Source organism: Anas acuta, chromosome 8 (genome assembly GCF_963932015.1).
Source record: "Anas acuta chromosome 8, bAnaAcu1.1, whole genome shotgun sequence".
Classification (NCBI taxonomy): Eukaryota; Metazoa; Chordata; class Aves; order Anseriformes; family Anatidae; genus Anas; species Anas acuta.
The window spans coordinates 15,623,854-15,651,059 of NC_088986.1; the positions used below are offsets into that span (position 1 = coordinate 15,623,854).

Here is a 27,206-nt window from a genome sequence, read left to right on the forward strand (position 1 = left end):
GAACTTGACACGGCTTGGCTTTTGTTTTGGCTTTAATTCCTGGAATCTGACCAGCCCTTCAGAAAGATTGTGTTGGTTCTTCCAGTTACTTCCTTGTTCTGGAATTCACTTCCTGCCTTCGTGCCCTAGGATTTCCTCCAACTTTATCAAACCTAGCCTGGGGTTATTTTACGCTGGGATTAGCCGGTGAATTACCTCACCAAATGACCAGGTTCACTTTCAAGCAGGGAATATTAATTCACGGCTAATGATAACACCTTGTAAACATTTCAAACTAGCTAGCCCATGCCAAAGGTCCTTTTCTTTTTCCTTCTTGAGCATTCAAAACTAACAACGAGGGATGTTAAAGCAGTGGAAAAAAATATTAAAACCACAGGCTATTTTCTTCTAACTTGCTTTATTGGTGGCGTTAGGTTACACTATGATACTCGAGGCCTTTTCAAATCCTCCTGTGCCGTTCTGCCGCTACTTTCCAGCTGTGTCTGCACAAAACCAACAGTTTCTGGACGACCGCTCCCACGCCGTGCCCGGCTCACGCTCTCACAGAACGCCCTGAGGCGGGCGGTAACGGCAGGCGGCCCCCTCAGGCGGCGCGCAAGGCACGGCCCCGCACAGCCCCTCAGGGCCGCCCCCAGCGGCGGGAAGCACCGCCCGACCGGTCCCGCCCTGCCCCGCCCCGCCCCGGCGCCGCGCTCGCCGTCGTCCCTTGCGCGGCCGATCCGGGCCCTGCGCCTGACGCCACGGCCGCGCCCAATCGGCGGCAGCGCCGGGCCCGGGCCCTCCCCCCGGCGGCTCCCCACAGGGCCGGGCCGGGCCGGGAGCGGCGGCGGCCGCCGGAGCTGAGTCAGCGCCGCGCCGCCGCCGCAAGATGAACATCATGGACTTCAACGTGAAGAAGCTGGCGGCCGACGCGGGCACCTTCCTGAGCCGCGCCGTGCAGGTAGGGCCGCCCCGCGGGGTGGGGCGGAGGGGGCACCGCCGGGACTGGGCTCCGTGAGGCCGCCGCGAGGCGTTGGCCCGGGGGCAGCCCGGTGCTCCTGCGGCTCCGTCGGCGGAACCGGGGCTCCGACGGGACGCGCCGGGGCTGCTGGCTGCCGAGCTGGGCTGGTTCGGGGCTCGTTGGCAGCCTATTGTTTCTGAGTCGGTTTTCCCCTTTCCTCACGCTGAGGGTACTGTAATTGGCTTTTGTTCCTTCGCCGCTGCCTTGAGCCGTAAGCCTCTTTCTTTACGTAATCAAACCTGAGCAGATTTCCTGTGGGGAGGTGGAGGTCCGAGCAGAGCACAGTCATTAGCTGTGGTTTCTCATGTTTTTTTCCGTGGGTCATGGTCAGGTTTGGCACGGGATTAAAGCGGTTATCTGGTGTGATCAGGCTGGTGTATTGGCTTAAATCTCCGTGTTCGAGCAGAACCGGCAATCAGCAGCACAGCAGAGCGCTGAAAATACAAACTCATCAGGAAACACTGCTGCTTAGATTGAAATTAACTTCAAGTAGTAGTTGTGGCTTTCCTTTGTGATGGAGCTCTTTCCATGCCCCCCCCCTCCCCGGCTTCTGTCACGGCTTCCCAGCCTGTCTTCCTTTCCAGCCTCTGCCCCTTTAGCTTTTTTTGCTGGCCAAGGGAAAAAGGGACGTGAAGTTCACCCCTTGTTGCAAGAGCCTGTGATGGGACCTTGCGATTTTTGTCGCTTTCTCCTAAAATGAGATGCGTAATGAAGCCCCTGAGGGGGAGGAGCGAATCCTTCACACGTTATTGCAGTCTGAGTCGCTAATGCTGGGTGCGCTACTGCTGCTCCTCCCGGTGTGTGTGTGTGTGTTTGTGGGACTGGCTATGGGAGGCCTACAGATGAGATTGAGAGGCAGCCTGTTTGTGGATTCGTTTTTTTATGTTCAGGTATCATTGGATAACATGGTGTAATCTGACAGTAGTTGCTTTGATATTAGAAACAAACAAACGAATGAAACAGTTCAGCAGCAGAAAAGGATATGTAAAAAAACCACTTCCATTTCAACTTACTTCAGCCATCTTAAAAGACAGTGAACACCTTGTTAGTGTTTCACAGGCTTTTCTGTTCAAAGGGGATCGGGACTAACGAGCACCTGATGCTTATGTTCCAGAAAACCTTTTTCTCTGTGAATACTCCATATTCAGGCTGCTATATTCATTTCTACATTCCTTATCTATGGCGAAGTTCCTTTCTTCCATTGAGTAGCAAATGCTTTGAATGACTTGTTCTCAGTGAATCTTGCAGCAGTTCCAATTTGTGGAGCAAAGCAGAAAATGAGTGTAGTATTTGAGGTAAAATAAATAATGATACAGAGTGTAGTAGGAGGAATGTGTTGTTCCTCTTGCCAGGCTCTGTAATTGACAAGCTGCATGTATAGCAGGTGGTAATGAGTTGGGCTTTTACTCTTTAGAAGTAGGAATGCTTTTATTGTCCGTGACTTCTACCTGAAGTTAGAGGCTCTCTTGATGTAACTTCTTCTAGGAATTTTGCAGTGCAACCCCAAAATGCCAGTGGGGCCACAGTAACCCAGTTGTTTGCAGAACAGTACACTTTCCTTCTCTGTAAGCTGGTCACATTCAGGCAACCTGTGTGTATATTTGGAATTCAATAGCGATAGCTTGATAGGTATCTTGCTGATGTGACTTGCTACAGAAGGCCGTTCTGGAATCCATACTGTCACACTTCTATTTTCCATATGGTCTGTATTGCTTTTTTTTTTTCTTTAAATGGGTACAGGAAGTCTAACATGGAGTAAGCAGCCCTCACACTGCAAAGCAGAGTTCTGGAAATACTAAGTGTAAAAGGCCATTTTGTAAACAAATACAATTCTTTGTAGTTAATCAAATTCAAAGCCATTTATATTGTATTCTAATGAATCTGTAAAAACTTTGAGAACTGCTTACAGTGCCTGATGTTGCTTTAAGGAGCCTTTTAAACAGTAGTAGTAGCAGGTCCATACCTAAATTCTATTCCCTCCCTATACTGCAGGTGAACTTTCTTACTAAGGCAGCTTACTTTTATGTACAACCTGAAATGTTGCAGCATGCCTCTAGACTTCAGATGTGCGTACTATCAAAGCTGGTTTTGTTCTAAGTGAAATGGAAATTAAAACGGACTCGGACAATGCGGTTTTATTTGTATTATGTTCTTGTGTTTTACTGGGAGTTTATTCCACCTAAGAGCTTGCTAAGAATCAGGTTTGACAGTTGGAGTGCTTCTAGTATTGCTTTCTTAACTGGAAAGACTGTTAAGGATTTAATTCTAAACCAGGTTCTTCTGAAAATGCCTGCCTTTGAACAGAGTGTCAAGTGATGAGATCATCATCATGCGGAACCACCGATCGGAGGAAAGTCAGGCCAAGCCCTTAGTTCCGGTTTTGTTTTGTTCCCTGACATGAAACATGTCTTCCTTCTCTCCCAGAGAACTGGGATTGAGGTACAAACTGGTTGTGAAGTAATAAGACTCTACATGAATTTAATCTCAACTGAAATGAATCGTCTGCTGTATTTATTTAGCTAAATGAAGTTGCGTTGGATTTCATTGAAAATGCAGCTTGGAAGAGAGCTCAGGAGGTCAATGTACTGTTTCTGTAAAGCTTAACAGGATGAGTTTTATCTAAACAGTTCCTAAAGCATTTGTCTGACCTATTCTAAAATGTGTCGTGTGTTTCCCACCTCTCCCCCCCAGTGTATATTCCGCAACTTCCCAGGACAGTCTTATTTTAAAGTTCAGTCCTTGCCTTGAAAGCTTTCTCTGATGGCTGATTTAAATCATCATACTGAATTTTGAACCCACTGCTTCTTGCCCTGTTTGCTGTAGATAGGATAGCACTCCTTAAATACAGTGAAGGTATCTGCAGTGAGAATCTGTCACGTCTTCAGCTTTCCCCATGGGAGAAGGGACAGCCTTAATTACAAAGCTCACAAGGCTGAAGTAATCTCGTAGTTGCCTCAGTTACCTCTGGACTCTCTTGGCTCGTATTTTCATGAGCACTGTGCAAAGTTGGACAAAATGCTTCAAGTGAGAACTCTTGGTAGCAAGAAGAAGAGGTTGAGCAGATCTCTTCATAATGTTGTAAATTACCCTCCTCATCTCAGTGTGAGTAAAAAGCCCCTTTTTTTTTCTGATAGTAATGGTGGATTGTTGAACTTAACTTTCAAATCTATCCTTAGATTTTCAGTGATGTCTGAATAACGTGATGTGCAAGTTATGAGAATGAATAGTTACTGTCTTAAACTTGCACTGGGAAACTATTTCTATGAATTAACTGTTTTCAACCTGTTTAACTAACCATAGTTCACAGAAGAAAAGCTTGGTCAAGCAGAGAAGACTGAACTGGATGCTCACCTGGAGAACCTCCTCAGCAAAGCAGAATGCACTAAGCTGTGGACAGAGAAAATAATGAAACAAACAGAAGTGTTATTGCAGCCAAATCCAAGTAAGGAGTCCTTTTTTTTTTTTTTTTGCAACTTTTGAATTCATAGCCTTGCCAGTGTAAATGTTTACTGGCATAGGTATTGCCTAAATTATGACTAACTTCAGCAGTTTTAAAGGCTGCAGTTACAGAGGGGCACATCTTGAAGAGCCACTGGGAATTGGAGGTGCTGTACCAATTGCTTTCTTCCTGTTCTTCTCTAAGAACTGTAAGAACTCTAAAGTCTGTAAGAACTCTAAAGTTTTTCATGCAGATGCAGCGGCTCAAGGAATTTCATTGCTCTATTTCATTATATTAAACTTCCTGCATAATACAAATCATCTTGAAGCAGGCAAGATGAACTGAAATGTCTGTCTCTAACAATTCCTTTACTAAATACCTATGTTCTCTAGATGCTGGGTCTTTAACACTTCCCCAGCTTTGTGGTTTTCTGTGTGTGGTACTTCTTTTGGTTTGTATTTAAGGAGAAGTGTTTAAGGTAGAGTGAAGATTTCTGGCCAAATTTTTAAAACCCCATTACAGGAGGAAAACAAAAAGTATAACTTTTCACTTTCATGGAAGACAAAGAAACCCTTGGAGCAAGCGTGATAAATGTGGAATATAGATAGTCTCCAAGAACACTATATTCAACTTCACATTGTTTGCTTAATGTTGAGTTTGAATGTCTGGGTTTAGAAATTCTGCATTCTTTTTCCTTTTCATTTGTTTTCTTTTCTACTTGTAAGTTGTGTTTTGAGTGACAGTATTTTAAGAACACTTTCTTTTTTTAGATGCCAGGATAGAAGAATTTGTGTATGAGAAACTGGACCGGAAAGCACCAAGTCGTATGAATAATCCAGAGTTACTAGGCCAGTATATGATCGATGCTGGTAATGAATTTGGCCCAGGAACAGCCTATGGTAAGTGAAAGCAGCAAATGAAGGGGAGAGGGGGGAAAATGCACAGATCTCTTCTTTTCTAAACAATGTAAAATTATATTTCTCATCTTCCTCTAGGAAGTTACCTTTTTGTTACAAAAGTGTTGTCTGAGAACTCAGTCTTGAGGCTCTGTTGAAACATACTAATGAGAACTGTATTCCTAATGTACTAACTTGAGCTTCCTTACTTAACTTACAGCAAAACTTCCAAGTATTGTTCAGTTAATGTACAAAAGCTACATGCATGAAGTTGGAGTTAATCATGGGAGTGAGAAGAGAAGCATTTTCTAGTAGCTAAGAAGGTGTTTTCCTTGATATCAAGTACTCTTGTCTAATTACTGTGGTACAAGGGAAGGAAGTTGTTAGATTAATATAGAGATTACAATATCCAATCCTAACATAGGTGTGCACAATGGCATTTCCATATCTAATGCAGCTTCTACAATGCTGTATCTATTTGTATTGAAATCTGGCCTTCTCCTGTGATTGATATTAATATAAACCAAGAAGAATTAGCATTATTAGGTGGTTCTAATGTATTTTGAAAGTATGTACTATGGTGTTGGATTGTCTTTCAAACTGTTGGCTTTGATTCTTGTTCCCATAGTAACTTGTTTTGATAACCACCTGCCTGAATTGCTATGAAACTATCACATTTTCTCATTTACAGGAAATGCACTCATTAAATGTGGAGAGACACAAAAGCGAATTGGAACAGCAGACAGAGAACTAATTCAGACTTCTGCTATAAACTTTCTTACTCCCCTAAAAAACTTCATTGAAGGAGACTACAAAACTATTACTGTAAGTTGAAGCGTGTGTTCTTCAGCGTTTCAAAATGACTGGAAGTGTAAATCTCTGAAGTGGTAGATAACTGTGCACTATTGGTTTCCTCAAGCTAATTCAGAAAAGGTCAGATAAAATTGTGGCCTTGTATTTTCCTTCCTTTTGACCCATCAAAATTCTGAAGTCTTGCTTTTTATAACTATTGTATTTTAAAGGTACATACCTTGAGTATAAACTGTGTGAGAATAGTTAGGAGCTAATTCTGCTTCTTTGTTCAGCTGGAGAATGCTTTTTGTATGTGATACTGGGGTGGGGAGAAGGGATTCAAATAGACAGGATTTTGCTTTTGGATACGTACTTTATCTCATGAACTAACCTAACTTGCTTTCAGAAAGAACGTAAACTATTACAAAATAAAAGACTGGATTTGGATGCAGCAAAAACCAGATTGAAGAAGGCAAAAGTTGCAGAAGCTCGAGCCGCAGTAAGTAGTATTTTAAACGTGTCCATAACTTTCACACTCGTTATAAATAAGTCTGACTTCTTGGTTAGGTTTCCAGTACTAGCTTCTTGCCATCCCTTTTTTTTTTCTAGATGAGATAATTTACTAGAAATGTGTCACAAGGAAATGGAAGTGAATTGCTGATCAAGATATTAGCCTTTTATTTTTAGGTTTCCATTCAGTTGAATTTAGCTGATCCAAGTAAATATTCTACCTTTGTTCACTACTAGATGAGCCTGTAGTGCCAAAAATAACTTGCTACAATCTGCCAGACATTTGAAAGTATAAATCACATAGCGTCTTTAGGAAATCTTTGATGAAACACCTTTGTCATGTAATAAAACTAAAATAAATACCAGGATTTAGATTCTATTTATTTGAATCTTTGCAAGTGTTGAAGCATACATACCATCCCAATTTACATACTCATCTAGACTTAACGTCACTGTATCAAAATTTTGTAGTTTCTTGCTTCACATAACAGGACTCTTAAACTTGCATCTCTTAACCATTCTCACTGCCTTAACTAAAAAGCTGAGATATCTATAAATTCAGTATTTTAAGTAATGCGGACTAGATAATCAAATGTATGCAATTTCAGCAGCATGTGCTTGAAGTATTTTCACAACTATCTATTGACTGAAATTGCAACTGTTAGTTAAAGAAACGATGGATACTGACGTGATTTCCACCACCCCACAACCCTCTGCCTTAGGGGTTAGGGCATTTAGTGTGGTAGGTTTTACGCACTTAGATTCTGAAGAAATAACGATAGTTTAAATGCCCAGGAAGAATGTGTGTGGTGTGTAGCATGAAGAGGCAGAAGTGGGACTCTCAGACTTTGCTGGTGAATAGATCACTGTCCTAAAGACCTCAGCATCATTGGTGTGACTGAGCTGCACAGATAAAGCACCTCACATCTTTGGGGTGGTGATCACTTCTTTTAAAAAAAAAAAAAAAAAAAAAAAAGAACAAATACATCTGCCTTACAGTTCTGCCTCTGTCAATCCTCCATGTCATGCATGCTATCCCTATGTATTTAAACTGTTGATAGGTTTTTAGATCCATGTACACATTTTCCCCTGTGTTATGTTAATTTTATGCAAAAAGTTAATTTTCTGCTTGTCAAGCTTTCTGTAATTAGTAAGATTACCAATGGAGTGCAGAGCAGGTTATTAGTCATCTTGCAGTGAATAGAGAAGCAATGGATAATAAACTATTCCTTTACTTGGATTTTTTCAAAGTTCCCTGTTCCCCAAAACCTCCCTCAAGAAAAAAAAGTTTTGTGTATTATCATGGTAGCAGGTATATTCTGTACTTCTTAAATAGAAATATTGTGAGGAAATTGTTCCTGCTTTGTTTACTATTAAAAGGAAGGTTCTATATTGAGTTTATTAGTTCCATCACCAGTGTAATCATCCAGATCTGCATGCTTGGACAAAACTATTGACGGTTGCTGCTGCTGCTACTTAGCCAGTCTTAAATATTCTTATAGCAAGTAATTCGGTTTTACTCACAAGTAATTTTGTGGTGGTAGAGCATGAAACTTGAGGCTTCTTACATCACTACCTTGCCTATACTTCAACTTTAATTACATTTTAACAGCAGTATGCCTGTCTGAGAAGTATTGGATTTCAGAGTTCCCAGAGAAGTGAAAAAATTGCATCTATATTTTTATCCGCTGCAATATAGAAAGGGAGGCTAACATGGGTATACGTGCGATGAAATGATTTGCCTTTTGCTGGTTCGCTTCTTTTTGAAGGAAGATGTCTGACAAACACTGCTGAACCTGATAGGCTAGCAATATGTATTGAATGAAATGTTTGTTTCACTACTTTGTCAGGATGGAATCAAGTGTTAAATTAGGATCTACTTTTAAACATTTTTTCCTGTTGTAGATGTATTTGAAGTTACTTTACCATGCTTATTGTACAGCTGAAGTAGCTTAGATCAGTATTTAGAAGAGCTAAATAAAACTGTTTGGATTTCAGTATTCAGTTCATAATCTTGCTTAGCTTATATTTGCAGTGTTTGGTGCCAATAATCTGTTCACCTGCTATATTCACTGTTGTAACTTGCTTTTGTCTTTTATCTATGTACTTAAGCAACTAAACACCTCTCAGCCTGAAGAGAATAACATTATGGTAAATGTCTCTTACGTGCTCAACTTGCTGCATGTAAAATGGCTGAAGGTTTGTTGGCCTCCTGTGTTCATTCATTTTCTGTCAAATGGTTCCTCTTGCTATCCTGCTAATTTGGCTTTGTTTCAGATGTTTTCCATTCCAAACAGGGTCTGTAGTTAACTTTATATGTAAGGATACTAAATACGCTTCTGGTGTATAGCATTAGATGTTTTCATCAGAAATACTTCTGATGATCTGAAAGTATGCAATACTGTGTTCGCATTCATATGCGTTTATTAGTGTAAATTTAAGCTGCAAAGGAATTGATTTTTTTTTTATCCCTTGTGAAATTAGTTTTACCCATTGAAGGGAAAGGAATTATTTTCATGTTGTTTTCATAGGGGTAGGAATAAGTGATGTGAAACAGCCAGGAATACACAGAAATTATTCATCAAGCTGTATTTTATGAATAGCTGGAACTGAGTAATGTCACGTATGTGGAGGACTTAGATTCACAATTACGGTGCGAAAACTGTACTTAAAGTGGGGGAGGAGGGCATTAGTAATGTACGACAGTTTGTCCTGACATAGTTCGGATCAGGGATCTGCACAGCATAGTGGGTCTCATTGCAGTAAGTGTTACAGATTTCTCAGTTGTGATCAGGTAAAGGAGCACAGAAGTTTGTTTGTTTCAACTTGCTTCTGCAGCTTTTATGGACATTTCTTCCTACCAAAGTCCTGATTGTGTCATCTTCTTAGAACTGCAGAAATAGTGAGGTTAAAGGACAGCTGCACTGCAAGAGGGGTTTGGGATAGCAAGCTGAAGTAATTAAGTTCTAGAGTAAATTCCTTGCAGTTCTATGACTACTGTGCTATATGCTCCTATTGAATTCTCTGTGAATTCTCAATTTGAGAGTATTTTAATAATCTTAGTTTCAATGAAATTCTTGTGAAATAAGAAACTGGTAATGGTATTAGCAAGAGAAATCATTAATTTGTCTGTTTCGGTCTTTATCTAATGTGGTGTTAAACAGAGAATAGCTTTCCATAATTTGCAGTATTCTAACATACCAAGATAACCTAACTTCATCCATATAGTATCTTAGTTTTATTCATATCACTTCCTAATCCTAAATCTTAAACTGTAATAATGTTACAAGTATATATTTAAAGCAATCAAGTTCTACGTCATGTATTTTTCAGTGTATAAACTTATTTATGAATTTAATGCAGAGACTAAGTGATATCTGTACTTAATTTAGCTTCATTGTATATGAAGGGCTTTAGGCACTTAACTTATTCATAGAGCCTCTCAAATCCCTGTGAAGTTCTGAGGACAGGAAAATAATTAAGACGGCATAGAGTTGCATCCTCTAATAAAGTGCCACCAATCTCTAAGTTTGTTTTTTTATTTTTTCCCCACACTTTTAATGCTGACTAGATATGGGCTGAGGAAGTGACAAAAGTAAGTAAACAATTTAGAAATGGCAGAATTCTGAAACAGTAACTTGTGCTAGTATAATGTAATAAAGGATATTGCATGTTGTTGATTTTGGTCTAATGCTGTTGCATTGCATCAGAATACTCTGGTTCCCTCTAGGGACTTCCAAATTCCAATGGCAATACAAAGTCTGTAGCGTGTCTTATACTAAGCAATAGTTAGCCAGAAACAGCTTACTACCATATGACTGTCATGTGACAAGACAGACTAGAAAAAGAACTACAAGACCTGTCTCTTAAAAGTTACTGACAAGGTGTCCTGTTAACAATGAACCCTTAAGCTTTTTTTGAAAATTTTCAGAAAGGTAAGGGTATAGTAATCTAACCTGTCCTGAAAAATGCTGACCATCAGCTTTTACTCAGAACATAAAGCAGTACACAAAATGCTGGAACATGTGCCAGAAATGTCAATAAACCCGTGTGATGTTGTTTTTTGTTACAGCCCTTCTCCATGTTGTCACAAGAGAATGCAGTGCTTAGCTTAAGCAATTGAAATTAGGAAGTAGGCACATCGGAAAAATAACTGGGCTGAAGGGTGGTTCTTCAGCTTCTCTATAACATAAGGGAGACTGAAAGCTTTAAATCATGTCATGAATTATGTACATTTTTTTTAACCATATAGAAAGCAGATACTATTCAGAACAAACTATACCCCACACATTACACTGAAGAAACCTGGACAGGTTCCTAAAGGCAGCTGGTCAGTTACTCTCATGGATGTTTCGTCCTCTTACAGCTTCCTGTTCTCGTGTGTTTACTTACCTGGCAGGAAGAAATAAAATGTTAGTAACTTTTTTAGGAGAACTGGAAGGCTAGCCTTTTTATCTCCAAATAGTTTACGTATTACTTTGTTGTTTTTGTAGAGGAAATTAAGATACTGGTTATACAAAAGGGAATGCTTTTCTTCCCTCTTGGCAATCAGAATTGCTGTTCTCCACTGCTTGTTCTTTCATTTCTCTCGGGGACTTCCAGATGGATTTCACTGATATCAATACAAAGATTTAATAGGAAAATTCCAAGCAAAGTTTCTTGCCTCAAAAACCTTGGAAAATGTAATTAGTTTGTAACTTGATACACATGATCTCTCAGTTTTAAGTAGGAAACACACAGTACCCTATAGCTGCTTTCTCACTGTGCTTGATTAATGTGTAAGCCTTCACAGCTGCGGTGACTTAGATGAAAAATGTTTTCTTGAGTAACTGTTATTCTTCTGTGCTTATTTCTGAGATTAAGATCCTTCCACATGGCTTTCCATTTTGATTAGCATTAATGCCATGCAAGAGCAAAATGTTTGCAACCACATAAAAACTTCAGGAAACTGGAAAAAAATAGCTTCATGAAAATATATTTCCCTACTTCATTGTGTTAAGAAGAATAACTGCTCTATCTTGGATTTAATGCAGATTTCCCCCTTGGGTTTCTTTCTGGAGAATAACAGAAGGAACTAAATGCATATAAGCATTGAGGCAGGGTAATAAAGGTTCCAGGACTGAGGACATTCTGTCTTGGAATAGTAAGTCTTAAATATTACAACATAGATTTCTCTGTATTTGTCTTTTGAGTACTGTCCTTTTTTTTCCAAAATACTGTGAAGTAATTTGGTTCATGCTAGATTAAGTCCTTTAAAACTGCTATCATAGAATCATAGAATATCCTGAGTTGGAAGGGACCCTTAAGGATCATCAAGTCCAACTCTTGACACCGCACAGGTCTACCCAAAAGTTCAGACCATGTGACTAAGTGCACAGTCCAATCTCTTCTTAAATTCAGACAGGCTCAGTGCAGTGACCACTTCCCTGGGGAGCCTGTTCCAGTGTGCAACCACCCTCTCTGTGAAGAACCCCCTCCTGATGTCAAGCCTAAACTTCCCCTGCCTCAGCTTAACCCCGTTCCCGCGGGTCCTGTCGCTGGTGTTAATGGAGAAAAGGTCTCCTGCCTCTCGACACCCCCTTACGAGGAAGTTGTAGACTGCGATGAGGTCTCCCCTCAGCCTCCTCTTCTCCAGGCTGAACAGGCCCAGTGACCTCAGCCGTTCCTCATACGTCTTCCCCTCCAGGCCTTTCACCATCTTCATAGCCCTATGATGCTGTTTGATCCAGTTAAAGATCCTTGATAGGTAACGAGGAAAAAAAAATTGGAATTCTTTAAGTATCAAAATTGAATCCAATCATCTTAATAGAAATTCTACTCTATTTAGGATTAGAACATTTGATATAGTCCAGATACATTTTTTTTTAAGACACCTCAATTCCAAACTCCAGAAATAGTTTTAGTAGATTGGTGGTTAGTATGCAACATTAATATATGAAATATCCTGTTAATCCTGACACAGAATTACGTCTGGCTGATTGTTGTGTGGTTGTCTGGCAAAATAATGTCAGGTTTACCCTAAATATCTGAGTAGAGCCATGTTAACTTGACATATGGAAAAAAATCACGCTCTCCTTGACTGCCACTGCTGTGCTAGCAGAACCTGTGGTTTAGACACTGTTGTGCTGATGAATACTTGGTTTGTTATTGGGAGAGGTGGGGTAATACTGCTGGCAGAAAAATGCCCTCCTTTTGCATATGTTGGATCTATGTGGTAGGTATCGGATGTTAAAGGTGTTTGTCACATAGGTAGTGTCTTGATGGTTCTGAACCTAGAAAGCAATTATTTATTTTTGTGTAGTGAAGATCTGCAAAGAAAAAGCACAGGATTCAAACACCTAAACATGTGATTAAATGCATTTGTATGAGTAGCTCTGAATAAAATTGGACTGTTGTGGTTGGAAAGTGTAATAGAGTGCATTGTGCAAGTACCTAATATGCATACTTGCTTTTAGTCTGAACAGGAAGTACGAATTACTCAGAGCGAATTTGACCGTCAAGCAGAGATTACCAGACTTCTGCTGGAAGGAATCAGCAGCACACATGTGAGTACACAAAAGGGGGGAAATACAGTTAAAATCCAGGCACTTCCTTTTACTGTAGGTTTTTGTTGTTGTTTTAAACTACTTGGGAACAGTGGGCTACTAGGTTTCGCTTTACTGCCTTAAAAAGTATCCCACAGCCACTTTTTTTTGTATTATACCTTAGTATCCACTGAATTTATTCTTAACTTTCTGTTTACCTTGAACTCAGGTGTTTTCCTTTTTATCCTTTCAATTTAGCTTTCCATTTATCAAATCAGATAAAAAAAAAAAATGCTAAAATATTGTTGTGGAAACAATATTAGGTAAATGGGGTGATTGTTGGACAGAACCTATTTTTTTGTGCTTAAGCTGATTTGTGATGTTTTATTGTAGTTACCTGCTAAATAGGCACCTGCACAGTGCCTATGTGGAGTAAATCCTTTGTCCCAACGTTGACCTTACCAACGTGATGAGTAGGCTAGTCTTTCTGATGCAGTCTGAAGTTCTTGCAGGCTAAGAACTTGAATTCCTTGCTGTGTTATAGGCACATCATCTTCGCTGTCTGAATGATTTTGTTGAAGCTCAGATGACCTACTATGCACAATGTTACCAATATATGTTGGATCTCCAGAAACAACTTGGAAGGTAGTAATGCTGTAAAAACTTCAGAAAACTTTTTATACAGTTTCTCCATTCAAATTCTTCTTTACCAGACAGTCTGTTTTAGGGCTATTCCAAACCATATTATTTAGGTGAGCATATACACTGAAGGGTTGTCTGTACTTAAAAGTTTGCTGTAGTGGCTGTTTTAAAGAACTGTCTATAAAGTATCTTTTGCTTTTGTTTTTCATGGAGAGGAAGTAAAAACAAAAGTGTTTTTAATTCTTGTCCTTTTCCTGACTTGCTACTTCCTGTGGTATTCGATGTCCTTTCCTCAGTTTGTTTAAATAGATAGTTGAAAGACTTTTCCAAAAAATCTTTAATCTGTTTTTTAAAGAAGCTACATCTTTAAAGCTACATTGCACTGAAAGAAGTATGCAATCTTAAAATTTGGTAGCACATGAATGCAAGTTTTAGAACTGAAGCTTGAGAATAAACATTCACTGAAATAAGGACAAGTGCCTCTTATATTAAAGAGTAGGTGAAGTATATTTACACAAATATTTTGAGAAGTTGTTTTTAAAATTTGTACTCTTATCCTAGTTTACTTGCCAAACAGAAAGCTTTAAGCATGATAGGTTTAACCTAAGGAACATATTTGTCATTAAAATCTCTTGCTTTTTAGGATGTATAGCATATTTAGAACAGCTGTCTTTGTTTAAAATGTATGTAAACTGCTACGAAGTATAAAAATAGTATATTTGAAGAAAATACTGCCTCTAGGAAAACAGAAGGATATATCTTTATGTTGCTATGATCTTATTAGTATTTTAAATAAAACTATGACTGCTAGAAGACCAAAAGCTTGGAAGCTTTTAAAAATCCCAGGTTCCTCAGTCAGACCACTTAAGTTTATCTGCTTATGTGGATTAAAACAGACGTTCTCAAGTTGCACTCCTTGCTTTGGAAGAGTTTCTCATTTTATAAGTACATGGTGGGTAGTATTTGTGGTAGCTATTGGATTAAGTAGGTGAACAGGGTATGTGAGATGTTCTTCTCATGTTACACACAGGCAGATATAGACACCAAATAAATAGCCTAGGCAGCTCAGTTAGGTTTTGGTTGTATTTGCAAGCACTCTCTCAGTTAAAAAGGGATGTGAAGTTCTGGGTTACGTGTGCTCTTTTCACACATCTCAGAACAACACTGTGCCATATCCTCACATGAAACCCAAGAGCTGTGAGGGGCTATTTTTGTTTTGAGACCTTTAGTGAACCAAAGGTGTGCCAGCTCTAAGTGGGATAGTTACTTGAAACAAAAACTTGGTTCCCAGAGTAGATGCATATTAAATGTTTTATCTGGCACAGAATCTAGGGCATAAACCCTAACCCAGTTCACATTAAGACTATTCAAGTTCCAAGGCTGACCACTGATTTTGCAGATGTACTCTCCAGAGTCAGTTGTGGGCAGGGTGAGAAGAAAACTTTCCCTCAGTTCTCTTTATGTAAGTAGACATAGTTTTACGGATGTTTCTCTTCAATGCAGTGCCAGCTACTTATCCCTCTACTGCATTTTTCTCCTGAGTGGTTGCTTAAGAATCAAATCTCCCAGGTTAAAATCAGTATTTTTTTTTTTTGTTTATTCCCTGTATTTAACTAAACAAATCTATTTCAAATATCCTAGTACTCTGGCTTTTTTTTTCTTTCTGACAACTGCTTTTGCTCTGAATTTTCTCAGCTTCCCTGACAGTCAAGCCTAAGTTTTGGCAGCATTTAGTTTACTATTCCACACGCTGTGAAACTCCTACTAAAGTGCTTTAAAAAAAAATAAATCTCAGACAATCTCTGTACAGCTGAAGAATTACAGTAATGTACCTACATAGAGCTTTGCAAAAAGTGAGACTTAATGCTTTACTGATTGACCAGGTGGTTAGAAAGTCTTTAGTTTTCTTCTCTACTAGCTGTACAAACCAGTGACCTTTCAAACTGAGCAGAATGATCCACAAGTAATTACTATGTTAACAGAGAACAGGTTTAACAGTATATTAAACAGTTATTTAGTGATATTCAAAAGCAGCTGATTATCCCTTTAAATTTTGAATGCAAACTATGTTAATAATAAATACGTCACGAGGCACATCTGAGTTATCCCTATGAAAATGCTGTGGTGTTGATCTTTCTCCTTCTGTTTTGCTGATTTGATTTGCTTATTAAAAAAAAAAGTGTGGGGGGGGTAACGTGTCCATATATTGGATTGTAAAGAAAAAGCATCTATGCAGAAGGACTGATGAGGAAGGTTGTGTGGAATTGATTGACTAGTTGATGCATAGACTGGTCAGAAGAAGCGTGGAAGGAAATAGAGCTACAGGCCCACATCATCCTGACTTGGACTAATTCTCCTTGCTGACCCTCACCTTTTTCTGTGTGTCAGCTCTGCCATTTTTCAAAACCGTCACTGGCCTGCTCTTAGGGTATAATCAGGTGAGTGTTGGAACAAAGTCAGGCAGTGAGGAATGACTGCATCAAGTACTAAATGAGTTTTGTCTGCCATGGAACCATATCGCAGGATGCAGGGCAAAGTGACATAAGATGGTAACACAGTCTCACAGTTCATCATTCACAACCATGCAATTCTATCCCCTTTATCCCCCACCCCAAAATATGTTGCTCTCTTCTTTCTGCTCCTTCCACTTTTTAGACAAGTTGTTCTGTCCTTTCTGTTGTATCACCTCTGTGTTGCAACAATTTTTTGCCATCAGTTCACATATATGTATATGTATTTACTGGCTTAGCTTTCAGTCAGGTTAATGAGTGGAATTGACTTTATGGAAGTGTCTGGCAAGCACTACAGCTGGCAAAGAACAAGCAGTAATCTGATCTAGAAAGGAGGGCCCTGAGTTGATTTAAGTTCATCTTTAGTGTTAAAAATATTTTTGCTTTATAACATGCAGCTAGCTGGATCAACAAACTGATTTAGATTACAAAAAAAGCTGTCTTTTTTTTTTTTATTCTTTCAGAGAAGGGCTGTGTTTTTAACCTATATTATTTCCCTGATCTGGTTCACTAACACAAACCTTTGTGTAGCCATATAACTAAGGAATTAGCAGGAGGGGGTGAAGGTTACTCTTACTGGCAGAGCTGCCAAAATAAATGTTGATTAAAATGAAGTGTGAATTAAGTCTGACCAATAGTACTTGCCTATTTTTTTTTAAGTGGCAATGTTTATTTTAAAGTATATTGGTTTGGTTTATACTATGCATTAGTAACAAATCTTTATTTAGGTTTGTACAAATATCAGTGCTATCCAATTGCTGCTGTCTGCTGCTGTCTAATCCATAACTGATGAAGGCAAGAATACTGATTTAGGTGTGAAGGCATGTAGAACAGATTCACCCAGAAGTCTTTTTGTTTTGTTTTTCCCTACAGCTTTCCATCTACTTTTCTCTCTAACAATAATCAGTCTTCCTCGACTCCTGTGCAAAGCATTTCTACTCCCTCAGTTTTGGCCTCAGCTTCTGCTTCATTGCCTTCAGTAAGCAATTCAATAGTTACTTCAGGCATCAGTGAACTGAAGTCATCAAGTGGCAGCAGGAAAGCTAGAGTTCTCTATGATTATGATGCTGCAAACAGCAGTGAGTTATCACTACTTGCAGATGAGGTAAGTTTTCTAAGTATCTCAGTCACTTAAGAATAAACTCAGAATGCTTGTGACTATCTAGTGAAGATGTGCTACGTGAAGAAATCTGTGTAGTTGATTTTCTTTTAAATTAAACTTCAATAGCATTCTGAGAAGCTAGTGTCCTGTACCTGTATACCCTGATGTTCTATAGTGAGAGTTAACATCTGTTATGCCTGCTCAGCTTGCAAGAAGAACTTTCTAGACAATCAAGGTTCAACTGTTCAGTCTTCCTTTTAACATACCTCTAACACTGTTATCAATATAATTAGTCTTTCAAACATAAAATGTTGCATTTTGAGAAGAATATGGAAGTAAAATCACTTCTGGTTTTGGTGGTGGTGGTAGTGCTGTGCTTAATCCTCTTCTAATTGAATTCTTAATACTTGAAAGTCAGAAACCCTGCAGAAAGCAGGCAAAGATATAAAATAAAGTCACCTACTTACGTGACTGTAGCTGAGTGAAGAATAACATTCACAAAAAGTGTTATAACTTTTTCATGTGTGCATTACTTACATATTTTTATTTGACTTTTGTCTTACGTAGACAGTGACTTAGATGGAAGCTGTGGCCTCAGATTTTCTGTTAAGGTGTAGCCCATCAACATCACCTGTCTTTCTGTCATGTACTTGAAGATCCAGGGAACTTGCTTTTAGGTTGCCTGTTGGTGAAAATATACAAGATCCATAGATTAAAAAAAAAAATAATAATAAAAAAATAGAGTAACAGTAATTAATAAAAACTTCAGAAAAGAGGTGAAATATTTTAAATATGCTACCATATTTACTTCTTTTCCATGGACCAATGAAATAATTTTTATGAGCACTAGATTTTGTTCTGTAGATACTCAGATGGTTAGTTTACCTTGGTTAATCCTGTTTCTAAGACCTTGTAAAGACTAAAGACTTTTTTTCCTAGGCAATTATTAGATTATAATGATGTGTTTCTGTTTTTTAGGTGATAACAGTGTATAGTATCCCGGGCATGGATTCAGACTGGCTGATGGGTGAAAGGGGAAATCAGAAAGGCAAAGTGCCTATTACTTATTTAGAACTGCTAAACTAAATGGCTGGCCTGAGTAAAGACTGTCAATTATGGTGACACCATATTTATATACAATTAATGTTATGTAAGCAGGTTTAAGTGTCTTCCATGTTTCTTTCTTGAGGGACAAATACCAGCCATTACAAACTGGCTTTTCTGCCAGCATGGTTGCATGGTAAATACTCTATTCAAACTTAATGTGTTTAAAGCTTTTACTTCATGTGCCAAGAACATGTTTCCTACAGATTTGTTTCTACTGAAGTTTTCACTAATACCAGCTTCTACTTTTGAGTAACCTAGATTGAAAGCAGGAGGTACTGTTTTCTACTGAATTTTTTCATTAATGGCAAAGCTTTTCTTCACATAAAATAAACTTATTGTGAACTGATGCAGGTGTAATGCACGTTATTTGAATAATCAAAAACAAACATGAAACGTAAACCTTAAATAAATCCATATGGGTTTGTTCCCAACACGTGTGGAGTACAAATGTATGGCTATCCACTGAGTAACTTGTGCATTTAATCACCGCTGAAAAATGAAAACAGATGTCCTCTCTGTTGAAAATGTAAGGCAAAATGCTAGTATGTTGAGGTTTTAAACTGCACATAGGTGGATTGACACAAGTTAATGACACACATTCTGACACTTTAATCTTGCTTTGTATTCATATCCTTTAATTGCTTTCCAGAAAAGAGGCTAATTCACTCTGAGTAACTATCAAGATTCTTTCAAGTGCAAATCTGCCTTTATGTTAAATCAAGCACAACATTTTTGCTAACCAAGTATCTACTCATTTAATCTCTCATGAGCATACATTTATATTTTTATTAAAAACTATAATCTGAGTAAAAATCATCTATATTCACACTTCCTATGCCACAGCTTATTGTCATGTCCTGATTGGGTTGAAGTAATATTATGCTTCTGCTTTGCAAGAGGACCTCCTTTAAGTATGCAGGAAATAAAAATCCCCCTTACTCTTTCATAAATAGATTTTCAGGCTGTAAAATGTGAAAAGGATAGATGGCTCTCAATCTTTTTTTCTGAAGTAGCGGTAGATTTAATTCATTGAATTGGACTGGTTGCATGAGGAGAATAACTTACTTTCCAGTGGAAGAAATTCCTTCTGTTGCAGGAAGATGTAACGTTTGTGGAAGTCAACTTTAACTCTCAGCAGACGCTGGTACTAGGTGCTTAGCTGAATGCTTCTGATCAGCAACTTTAAAATTCAGTGCAAGCAAGTATTGATGAAACTTTCAACAAAACAAATTACTTCAAGTGGGATGAAATTTGTTGTTTTTTTTTAGGTCATGTGTTGGTTTAATTAAAAGGTGTTTTCTATTTTGAATTATACTTCCAGTAGTCTCCTTCAGTTTTAAAGTGCAGAGGTTGCATTAAAGCACAAAGCAGGGCAAGAACCAAGAAAATCTGAGGTTTATTTGGTCTGTTAAATGTGAAGATTAGAGGAGTCAACAGTAATAATTCCTGATAAGTTATAATTCATCATCAATAATTCATGATTCATTAAATAAGATGAATAAGATGCTGTAGTTCTAGAGTTTACAAGGAAAAAACAAAAAATCCAAAAATTGACTGTGATGAACTATTCTCTAGTCTTCTATAGTTCTATGCTAACTGCCATCAAATGTGTTTAAATTCAAATCAGTATTAATTTCACTTAATTTATAGAATATTCAAGAATACATGTTACCTACTTCAGAAATATAATGAATTGACTCTGCTAAGTTGGACCATCCTAACTTCCTGTTTAAATGCAGTAACATGTTATAGAGCAGTGGTTTGTAAAGTTATCATCATGTTTTAGGGAGATACAAGTAATGAAGCCACATGAAGGCAACATTTGGCAGTAAAACTACTTACTGTTATATATCAGTAGCTTGATCTATGTTTGAAAAAAAAGTGCAAGAGACCCTTTAGTTTATGTAAACTGCAACTTATCCTTAATTCCCCTGCTTCTCTTTAAACCAAAAGTACTTTTCTTCTAAGTAAAGAAAGGTGCTATTGTTGTCTTATCTCATCATGAGGTTCTCTGTTGTACCATTGAGAAAGGAAGCTGGCAGAAGTCCACATATGCAACTTAAATGCATCTGTAAGGAATATGGCTTTTCCTGTATTATATCTGGCTCATCCAGTCTCCTCTTAAATGCTTTCTACTAAGCAGCTTCATTTAAAGTTCATTCTGTGAATTTGACAAATGTTTTCTGTCCTTTCTAAATAATTGTACTGATGAGAGCGAAGCATCTACAGAAGCACTTTTAACACCAATTGTCATTTTAGCATCCCACTACAACGCTCTTTACTCCTGTCTCAGTCATGACATAGAATAAGCACCAGAAGTATGATGTATCTGGCTGCTTTTGCCAGAAAAGCATGGTCATGATTGCTTGGTTCCAGCAACTAGTTTCTGCCATCAGCAGTCTGTCCATCTGGCTCTTAGACTTGGCAACAGTGCAGACATTTGAGAGTATATGCTGACTTCAACAGATACTACTGATTACACAACACTTTTAAATACAAAGTACCATGCAAGGTACCCTGGCTAAATCCCGTGGGGATATGGGTTGCTTCATAATGTTTCTGCTCTTTTTTCAAAGGTCATTATATTTTTAAATATTAAGATGTCCCTATTAAAGCCTAAGATTTAATATGACAAGAAGTCTCATTTGTATAGAAATTTTGCAACATAATACCAGTAATCACTTCAAGAAAGGTGTAAAGACAATAAATACATTGAACAGAACCAAATTAGTGGTATATTTTAGATTAGTGGTACCCAAGTCTGGGTTTCTAGAAATCTGTCAGATTGCAGTATATGGTTTGTCATAGAATTATTTTCCTGTTTTTTTTTGTTTTTTTTTTTTATGTTTGGTGGTACTAAATATGGAAATGCCTTGAATTTAAAATATTTTGTCTTCCTTTCTTAGTTTACTCCCAGCTCTGATTCTCGGTATGAAAGTGACCAACAAGGCTTTCAGAAAACTCCCCCCAAAAGATACTCAAATTTGTGGAAGTAAATAAGCAGCTCAAGTATTTAGGGGTCATTTTGCTGTACTTTAAAGGACTTGTGTCAGCTTTGGTGTAGACTGAACTGGTCTAGTAGCTGACTTGTAGTCTAACTGCGGTAGGCCTGAACTGTGCTCATGCAGGTAGCATCGTAGGGATTTATACATGATGACATAAACGCTAATTGGGTATGACTGGTCTTGCCTCTATTTTGTACAGTAAAGATGGGGGGGCCTTCAAATTTACAAGGAGCTGGCATAGGCTTTCTGAATGGGTAGAACATACCGAGAATATATTACAATTCAGAAAATAAAAAAACAAATGCAATACTTGTGAGGACTCATGCTGGCTGTATCTTTACTGTGGAAGCACATTGTCTGGGTTTTCAAAATCAGAACTATTATTCACTGTGAAACCTTTTAGTATTGCTGTCTGCATAATAGCATCAGACAATTAGAAAAGCAGAACTCAATTCATCCTATATTGAAAGCTAGGAGGGCTTAAAAACTGGCCCTGGGAAATAGATCTTGGGCTGGGGTTTAAGCCAGGTACTGCAATACCATGGGCTTGTTTGGGAACAGCAACAAACAGTTTTGTCCTTTGTTTTTCACTTTAAAAAACCCAAGAATTTGCCATTTCAGTGTTGTACACAGAAAAGCACTCATGACTGCCCACAAATATGAGAGGCTTATGAAACAAATGTTCTGTTCCATTTAAAAAACATCATATTATTTCTCTGAGTGAAATTTCTGTCAGGAGTCCCATTAGTAACTTTTGTTACTTCCAGGTGGAAGCACAAAATACTCGATCATAAAGTGAAACAGAGTTTCAGTTCCCCCAAAAATGGAGACTGAAACTGTCAGTGGAAGGTGCTGAAACCTTGTGAAACTCTGCAGTACAAACTGGTACGTTTTAATCCATCTTTCAGATTTACTGTAATGTTTCTACCTAGCCATGCAACTTCAACTTAGAACAAAAGGATTTAATGCCTCATCAGTAATTGATGATACTACGTTTTATGGCTTCTCTTATCCCAGCTCAACCAAATGTGTTACATGGTCAGGTGGTCATCTGGTCTCAAAGAAATACTTCTGGGAAAAGGCTCAGTCCTGGAATCTTGTGCAACAAGAACTCCCATGGGAGCTAGTAGATGACGTTCCTCCCTGTATGAGGCGATGGAAAGTTAGTCATTGTCGTTCTGGTTCTATGGTTACAAGCGGTGTCTAAACAAGTACTGCAGAATTAGGCTTCCTTATTTTCCATGGACTACCAAGTGTATTTATTTATTTAGTGTCAAGCTTTCCTGAGTCTTGGGAGACTGGAGTTGAACCCCCATATCCCAGACCTACTTGAAACCTTTTTATTTTCTTGCTCCATTTCATTCACCTAGAGAATTTATGAGGTGCAGAAAATGCTTGCTAAACTTGGCTTACAGCCCAATCCTGACCTATTTCCTTTCTAAGTAGAATTCCTTATTGGGTATGTTCCAGTATAATGGGCTGCAACCCATTTAATTAGACAACTATTAATGGAAGTACAAGGCAGTACATTGCAAGCTTGTTAGTTTCACTTAGCTATGCGGATTTGTGTTTGGTGAAAATGCAAAGACATCCGTCAAGTTGACGGACGCGACCTCAGTCATCCTCTATGCTAGTGCCCTTGCCATTGTTCAGTGACATGGAGCATTCAGGGCGGCATCTGGCAGTAAGAAACCCCTCCAAACAAATTGGGTAGCTTGATGAATTCTGGATCTTAGCTGAGCGAATGGAAAGAAAATGTACCGTGAATGCAAACACTAAATTGCTGTGTGAATGTAATGCCTCTTATAAATAGCTTCCTGCCACAAGTGAATGATAGCAAACATATTAGCATGGAGTGTTTGCATCCAGTTAATAATCTCGATGCTAAGAAATTTCCTCCTCATGACAACACGGAATTGTTTTATAAATTTTTAAAAAATGTGAAATAGGTGTTTGACGTGAACGATTAAGGCAAGCTATTTAGAATTGCAAAATGAATTAAAGCTTTAAAACGTCTCTACACATTTATAGGCAGAAGCAGAAGTACTAGAATTGGAATAATGAGCTAGGAAATTGCTTATATGAAAGGAGAAACATTTGACAACTGCCTTTCCAGAAGAAAAAAAAAAAAGTCTTCCAGTTTTATTTCTTTGACATAAATTGACTTTAAGTCTTGATACTCAATGCTGGCATACATCAGAAATCCCACAAATAGGGCTTTTTATCCAAGCTTTTGAAGTGTTGAAATCTTTTTGGAGATTTTAGGGAGTTATATTTTATTCACCTTTGGAAAAGGAAAACCCCAGTGCCACTGACACTTTATTTCACATTTGCCACATTATCTTTTACACGTTCTCCAGTGGAAATATCATTGGTATCTGCACTAAGAATGCTGAGCATCCAGGAGAGTTTCTAGATTTCTAACCCAGTTCCTTTCGCAGAGAAACTCTTCATGATTTTCAGTCTAATGCCTCCATACCATTGGTCATAAACTTCCTTTACAAAGGTGAGTGACATTGCATTTGTTTACCTGAGAGGAACTGCAGCACGGAAACATACGTGGGGAGTGATTCATCCAGATTGTCTTAATGGTGTGGTCATTGAGCCTACTGTTTCTTAATACCTTGTGCCTTTTTCCTGTAAAAGTTGGCTCAGAGATGAGATTTCAAGGGCTGTGCTCATGTTTAGTATGAATAGATAAAGGGGAAAAAAATACTTCAGGTTGAGGAAGTGCACAAGTAACACCACCGTCTCCTTTAAAGACAATAAGTGCAAATGAACTTAAACTTTCCTTTTGCTCTGTTGCTTTGGTTCTTGGACAGCCTGTTAAAATAAACTGGTTCAGGACCAGCTGTGAGGAGGGCTGGCAGCCGCTTGAGGAACACAGTAGTAGACAAGGTCCAAGATGGGTCACAGCAGGCATATTTGCCCTGTGCTGAACTGCTGGTGTCAACCTAAGGCTTGGTGTGGTGTGTGTGTGTTTTTCCCTAATTAATTTAATCATACAAAATTTTCTAACCTTTTTAGATCTGCAGATATTAAGATGCTTCTAGAGACAGGAGTATTGCTCTTAAAAGCTGCATTCAGTAACTTTAGTGCACCAGGTGAAGACCTACAAGTTACCATGGCTACCCTAAGGCGTTTCCAAGTTGCACTGGCTGAGCTCACACAGCTGGTAGCACTTGCTGTGATCAACAGGAACCAAAGGGCGGGTTCTGCTTCCACCAGACTTGTTTTGCCTCTGCTGGAGCCTGAAGTTTCTCCGCTCTGTTTGCCACAGGAAGTGGCTTCTTAGAAGTGTGGATTCTTCCTCCTTTTATGTTACCAGACAGGCTCAAACACTGAAAGAAGGTAAGAAGTTCGAGGGCTATGCCTTACGAGAAATGAATGATTGAAAAACCAAAGCCCAAGCCACACGTGATAGCGTCCAGCAGAAATGCTGTGGTTCCAGTCCTCATTCCAGCCTGAGTTGTTAGGTAGCAAATGTTTGCTGATATGTTGGAGAGGCTTGAAGGGAAGAACGTTCGTCTGTTTAATAACTGTGTTATCCTATCAAAACGTCTATGGAAAGCATATTTTTCTTTAAATTACTATTTATTTAAGATGTGCTGAAAGATAAATAGGGCTGAGTTAAATTTGGCTTGAAATATCTTAGGGAATAAATAGGGAAATTGGTTAAACTTTGAATTGAGGGGAGTCTGGCCCACTGTGACCTCCTGGATATGGTGTGATGGTATATACTGGTAGCTTAATGTTTTTTAAGCATTGTGAAGTTTGACCAGGAAAGTATTTAACCTTTGGTGCCAGCTGAATGTTGAGCAGATGGACAAGTAGTTTCATGTAATTTTCCCAGAGAACTTGATCGCTATGTACATGAGACTCATAGATGGAAGCTCTTCTGAGCTGGACATTTCCAGATGCTCTTTCTGTTCCAACAGCCCCTCTGGGCTACTACTTCCCTGGCTGTAGAGGACCAGAGCCAGCTTCTCTGCTCCACTGAACTGCTGTCAGCTTATGAAAAATTCTGCATATTTTAAATCGAACCATTATTTGCTCTAGTTTTCAAAAAATGCTGATATTTCTGTTCTTTGCGCTTGCAGGGTATAGCATACTTATGAATCTGAGCCCACGAAAGCTCTTAAATATGGTTATATGAGTGGGCTTGTTTGTACATTTAGATTATGTGTATTTGTAAGGTCTGTGCTGGATGGAATCAGATGCTAGCAGCTTTCCTGTATAACCACTTGATAAAAAAACTGAACTGTTTATTATATTAGACCACTCTGTGGCACTGCTGCCAAATGCTGATTCCGTCTCAATGACGATTACTGTAGTTGTTTGCATCATAATAATTCTACAGTAAAAATCAGTGTGACAAATGTGCTAACTGTAACTTCAAAATCCACAAAGGTTTATAAACACTGGTGACGGGGGAGGGTTCACCCTTAAGTGCTTTATCTCTGGGGTTTGATCACTGTTCTTTGGCAAATGACTGTGCTCATAAGAAGAGCGGATTTGGGCTGTACAGATCCTCTCTGTCCTGTGCTGATACAGACAGAGGTGGTGAGTGGCACCAAAGAGCAGTGAAAACTCTTCAGAAAGTCTGATAACTCTGAGCTTGGCTGAAGGCTTTTACCCAAGTTTTCAAATTATTCTTGAAATGATAGTGCTTTAAGTAAGACAACTTTTGCATGTCTCACAAGTATTGGAATTTAACACATGGGCAAACAGCCTCCGCTTTCCTCAGAGACAGGCAATTACCATAACTAACACATTTTAAAAACCACTTAAAATGCCAGCATCTTCATTCTGTATTCCTATAATAGCAGACCTGTTGGAGATGATGCTGACAGTCTCTGCTCTTTGGAGGGCTCTCCCTCCTTAGGGCTGAGGTTTTTGGGTGTTGTTCAGTGCCTGACCAAGTGGAGGTTGGTAGGAGGTGATTTGTCTCTCAGATGCTTTACTACGGGGCCACCTCTACGTGCACATTTCTATGTATAGAATACAACCAGCAGCTCTGCAGTGGCTCCTGGGCTGGGTGTTCATCAGGCTTAAAATTTTACAGAAAAATTCCTCTTACAGAAGACAATACACCTTGAGTGGTCAAACACAGCTAACGTTGATGTGCTTTGTGCTAATGACAGAAATTCTTACCTGGCTGGTGAACTTTAGGTCACGTGATGATTCACGTGAATACCCTGCCATAGTATCTGGAGAGTTTTTCAGTGTCTGTTTTTGTAGATTGCTTCAATACAGAGTTTGTACACTAAGCCTGTCATTATGACAAGTAAGCTATTAAAGAGTAAGGCAGCTCCAGTGCAGACATGGTATCTGCCATGCATGTGTGATCTTCATGGCCCAAAAGGCCCTTTTCTCCATCCCTGGCTAACACTGTCAGTGCTCCCAGCTTGAGGTGAATTAAGGATGAAATGACACTGTCAGTCTGATTTTATAAGATATAAAATGAAACTGAGGTGAAATTTCTCATTGAATACTGATTCACAGTGTGTGAAGAGATTTTCCTTTTGAGTACACTTGAAAGGAATAATTACCTGCTAAAAAGGAGGAATATGATTACCTGTATCTTAATTTAAAACCAAACAAACCCAGGCTCACAAAATCTGTGAGAAGGGCACTGCCAGAGTCACGGTACTGCCTGTGTGTGACAGGCCGTGGGTG

The 27,206-nt window shown here is 38.8% G+C and overlaps 1 protein-coding gene across 4 annotated transcripts; it reads left to right on the top strand.

Moving 5' to 3' along the window:
• Positions 1–699: 699 nt before the first annotated feature.
• SH3GLB1 (SH3 domain containing GRB2 like, endophilin B1) lies at positions 700–18,868 on the top strand. 4 transcript variants are annotated; one of them, XM_068689825.1, is made up of 11 exons: positions 700–940; positions 4,301–4,442; positions 5,210–5,338; positions 6,027–6,160; positions 6,534–6,626; positions 8,750–8,836; positions 10,209–10,232; positions 13,093–13,182; positions 13,706–13,806; positions 17,187–17,418; positions 18,394–18,868. In XM_068689825.1, the coding sequence occupies exons 1-11, from the start codon at positions 869–871 to the stop codon at positions 18,499–18,501; spliced, it is 1,212 nt and encodes a 403-aa protein (XP_068545926.1). In that variant the 5' UTR covers positions 700–868; the 3' UTR covers positions 18,502–18,868. The 4 variants fall into 4 exon arrangements, with proteins under 4 accessions (XP_068545926.1, XP_068545927.1, XP_068545928.1 ...); XM_068689826.1 differs by having other exon boundaries at positions 701–940; positions 8,750–8,788; XM_068689828.1 differs by lacking the exon at positions 700–940 and adding an exon at positions 1,079–1,211.
• The last annotated feature ends 8,338 nt before the right edge of the window (positions 18,869–27,206 follow it).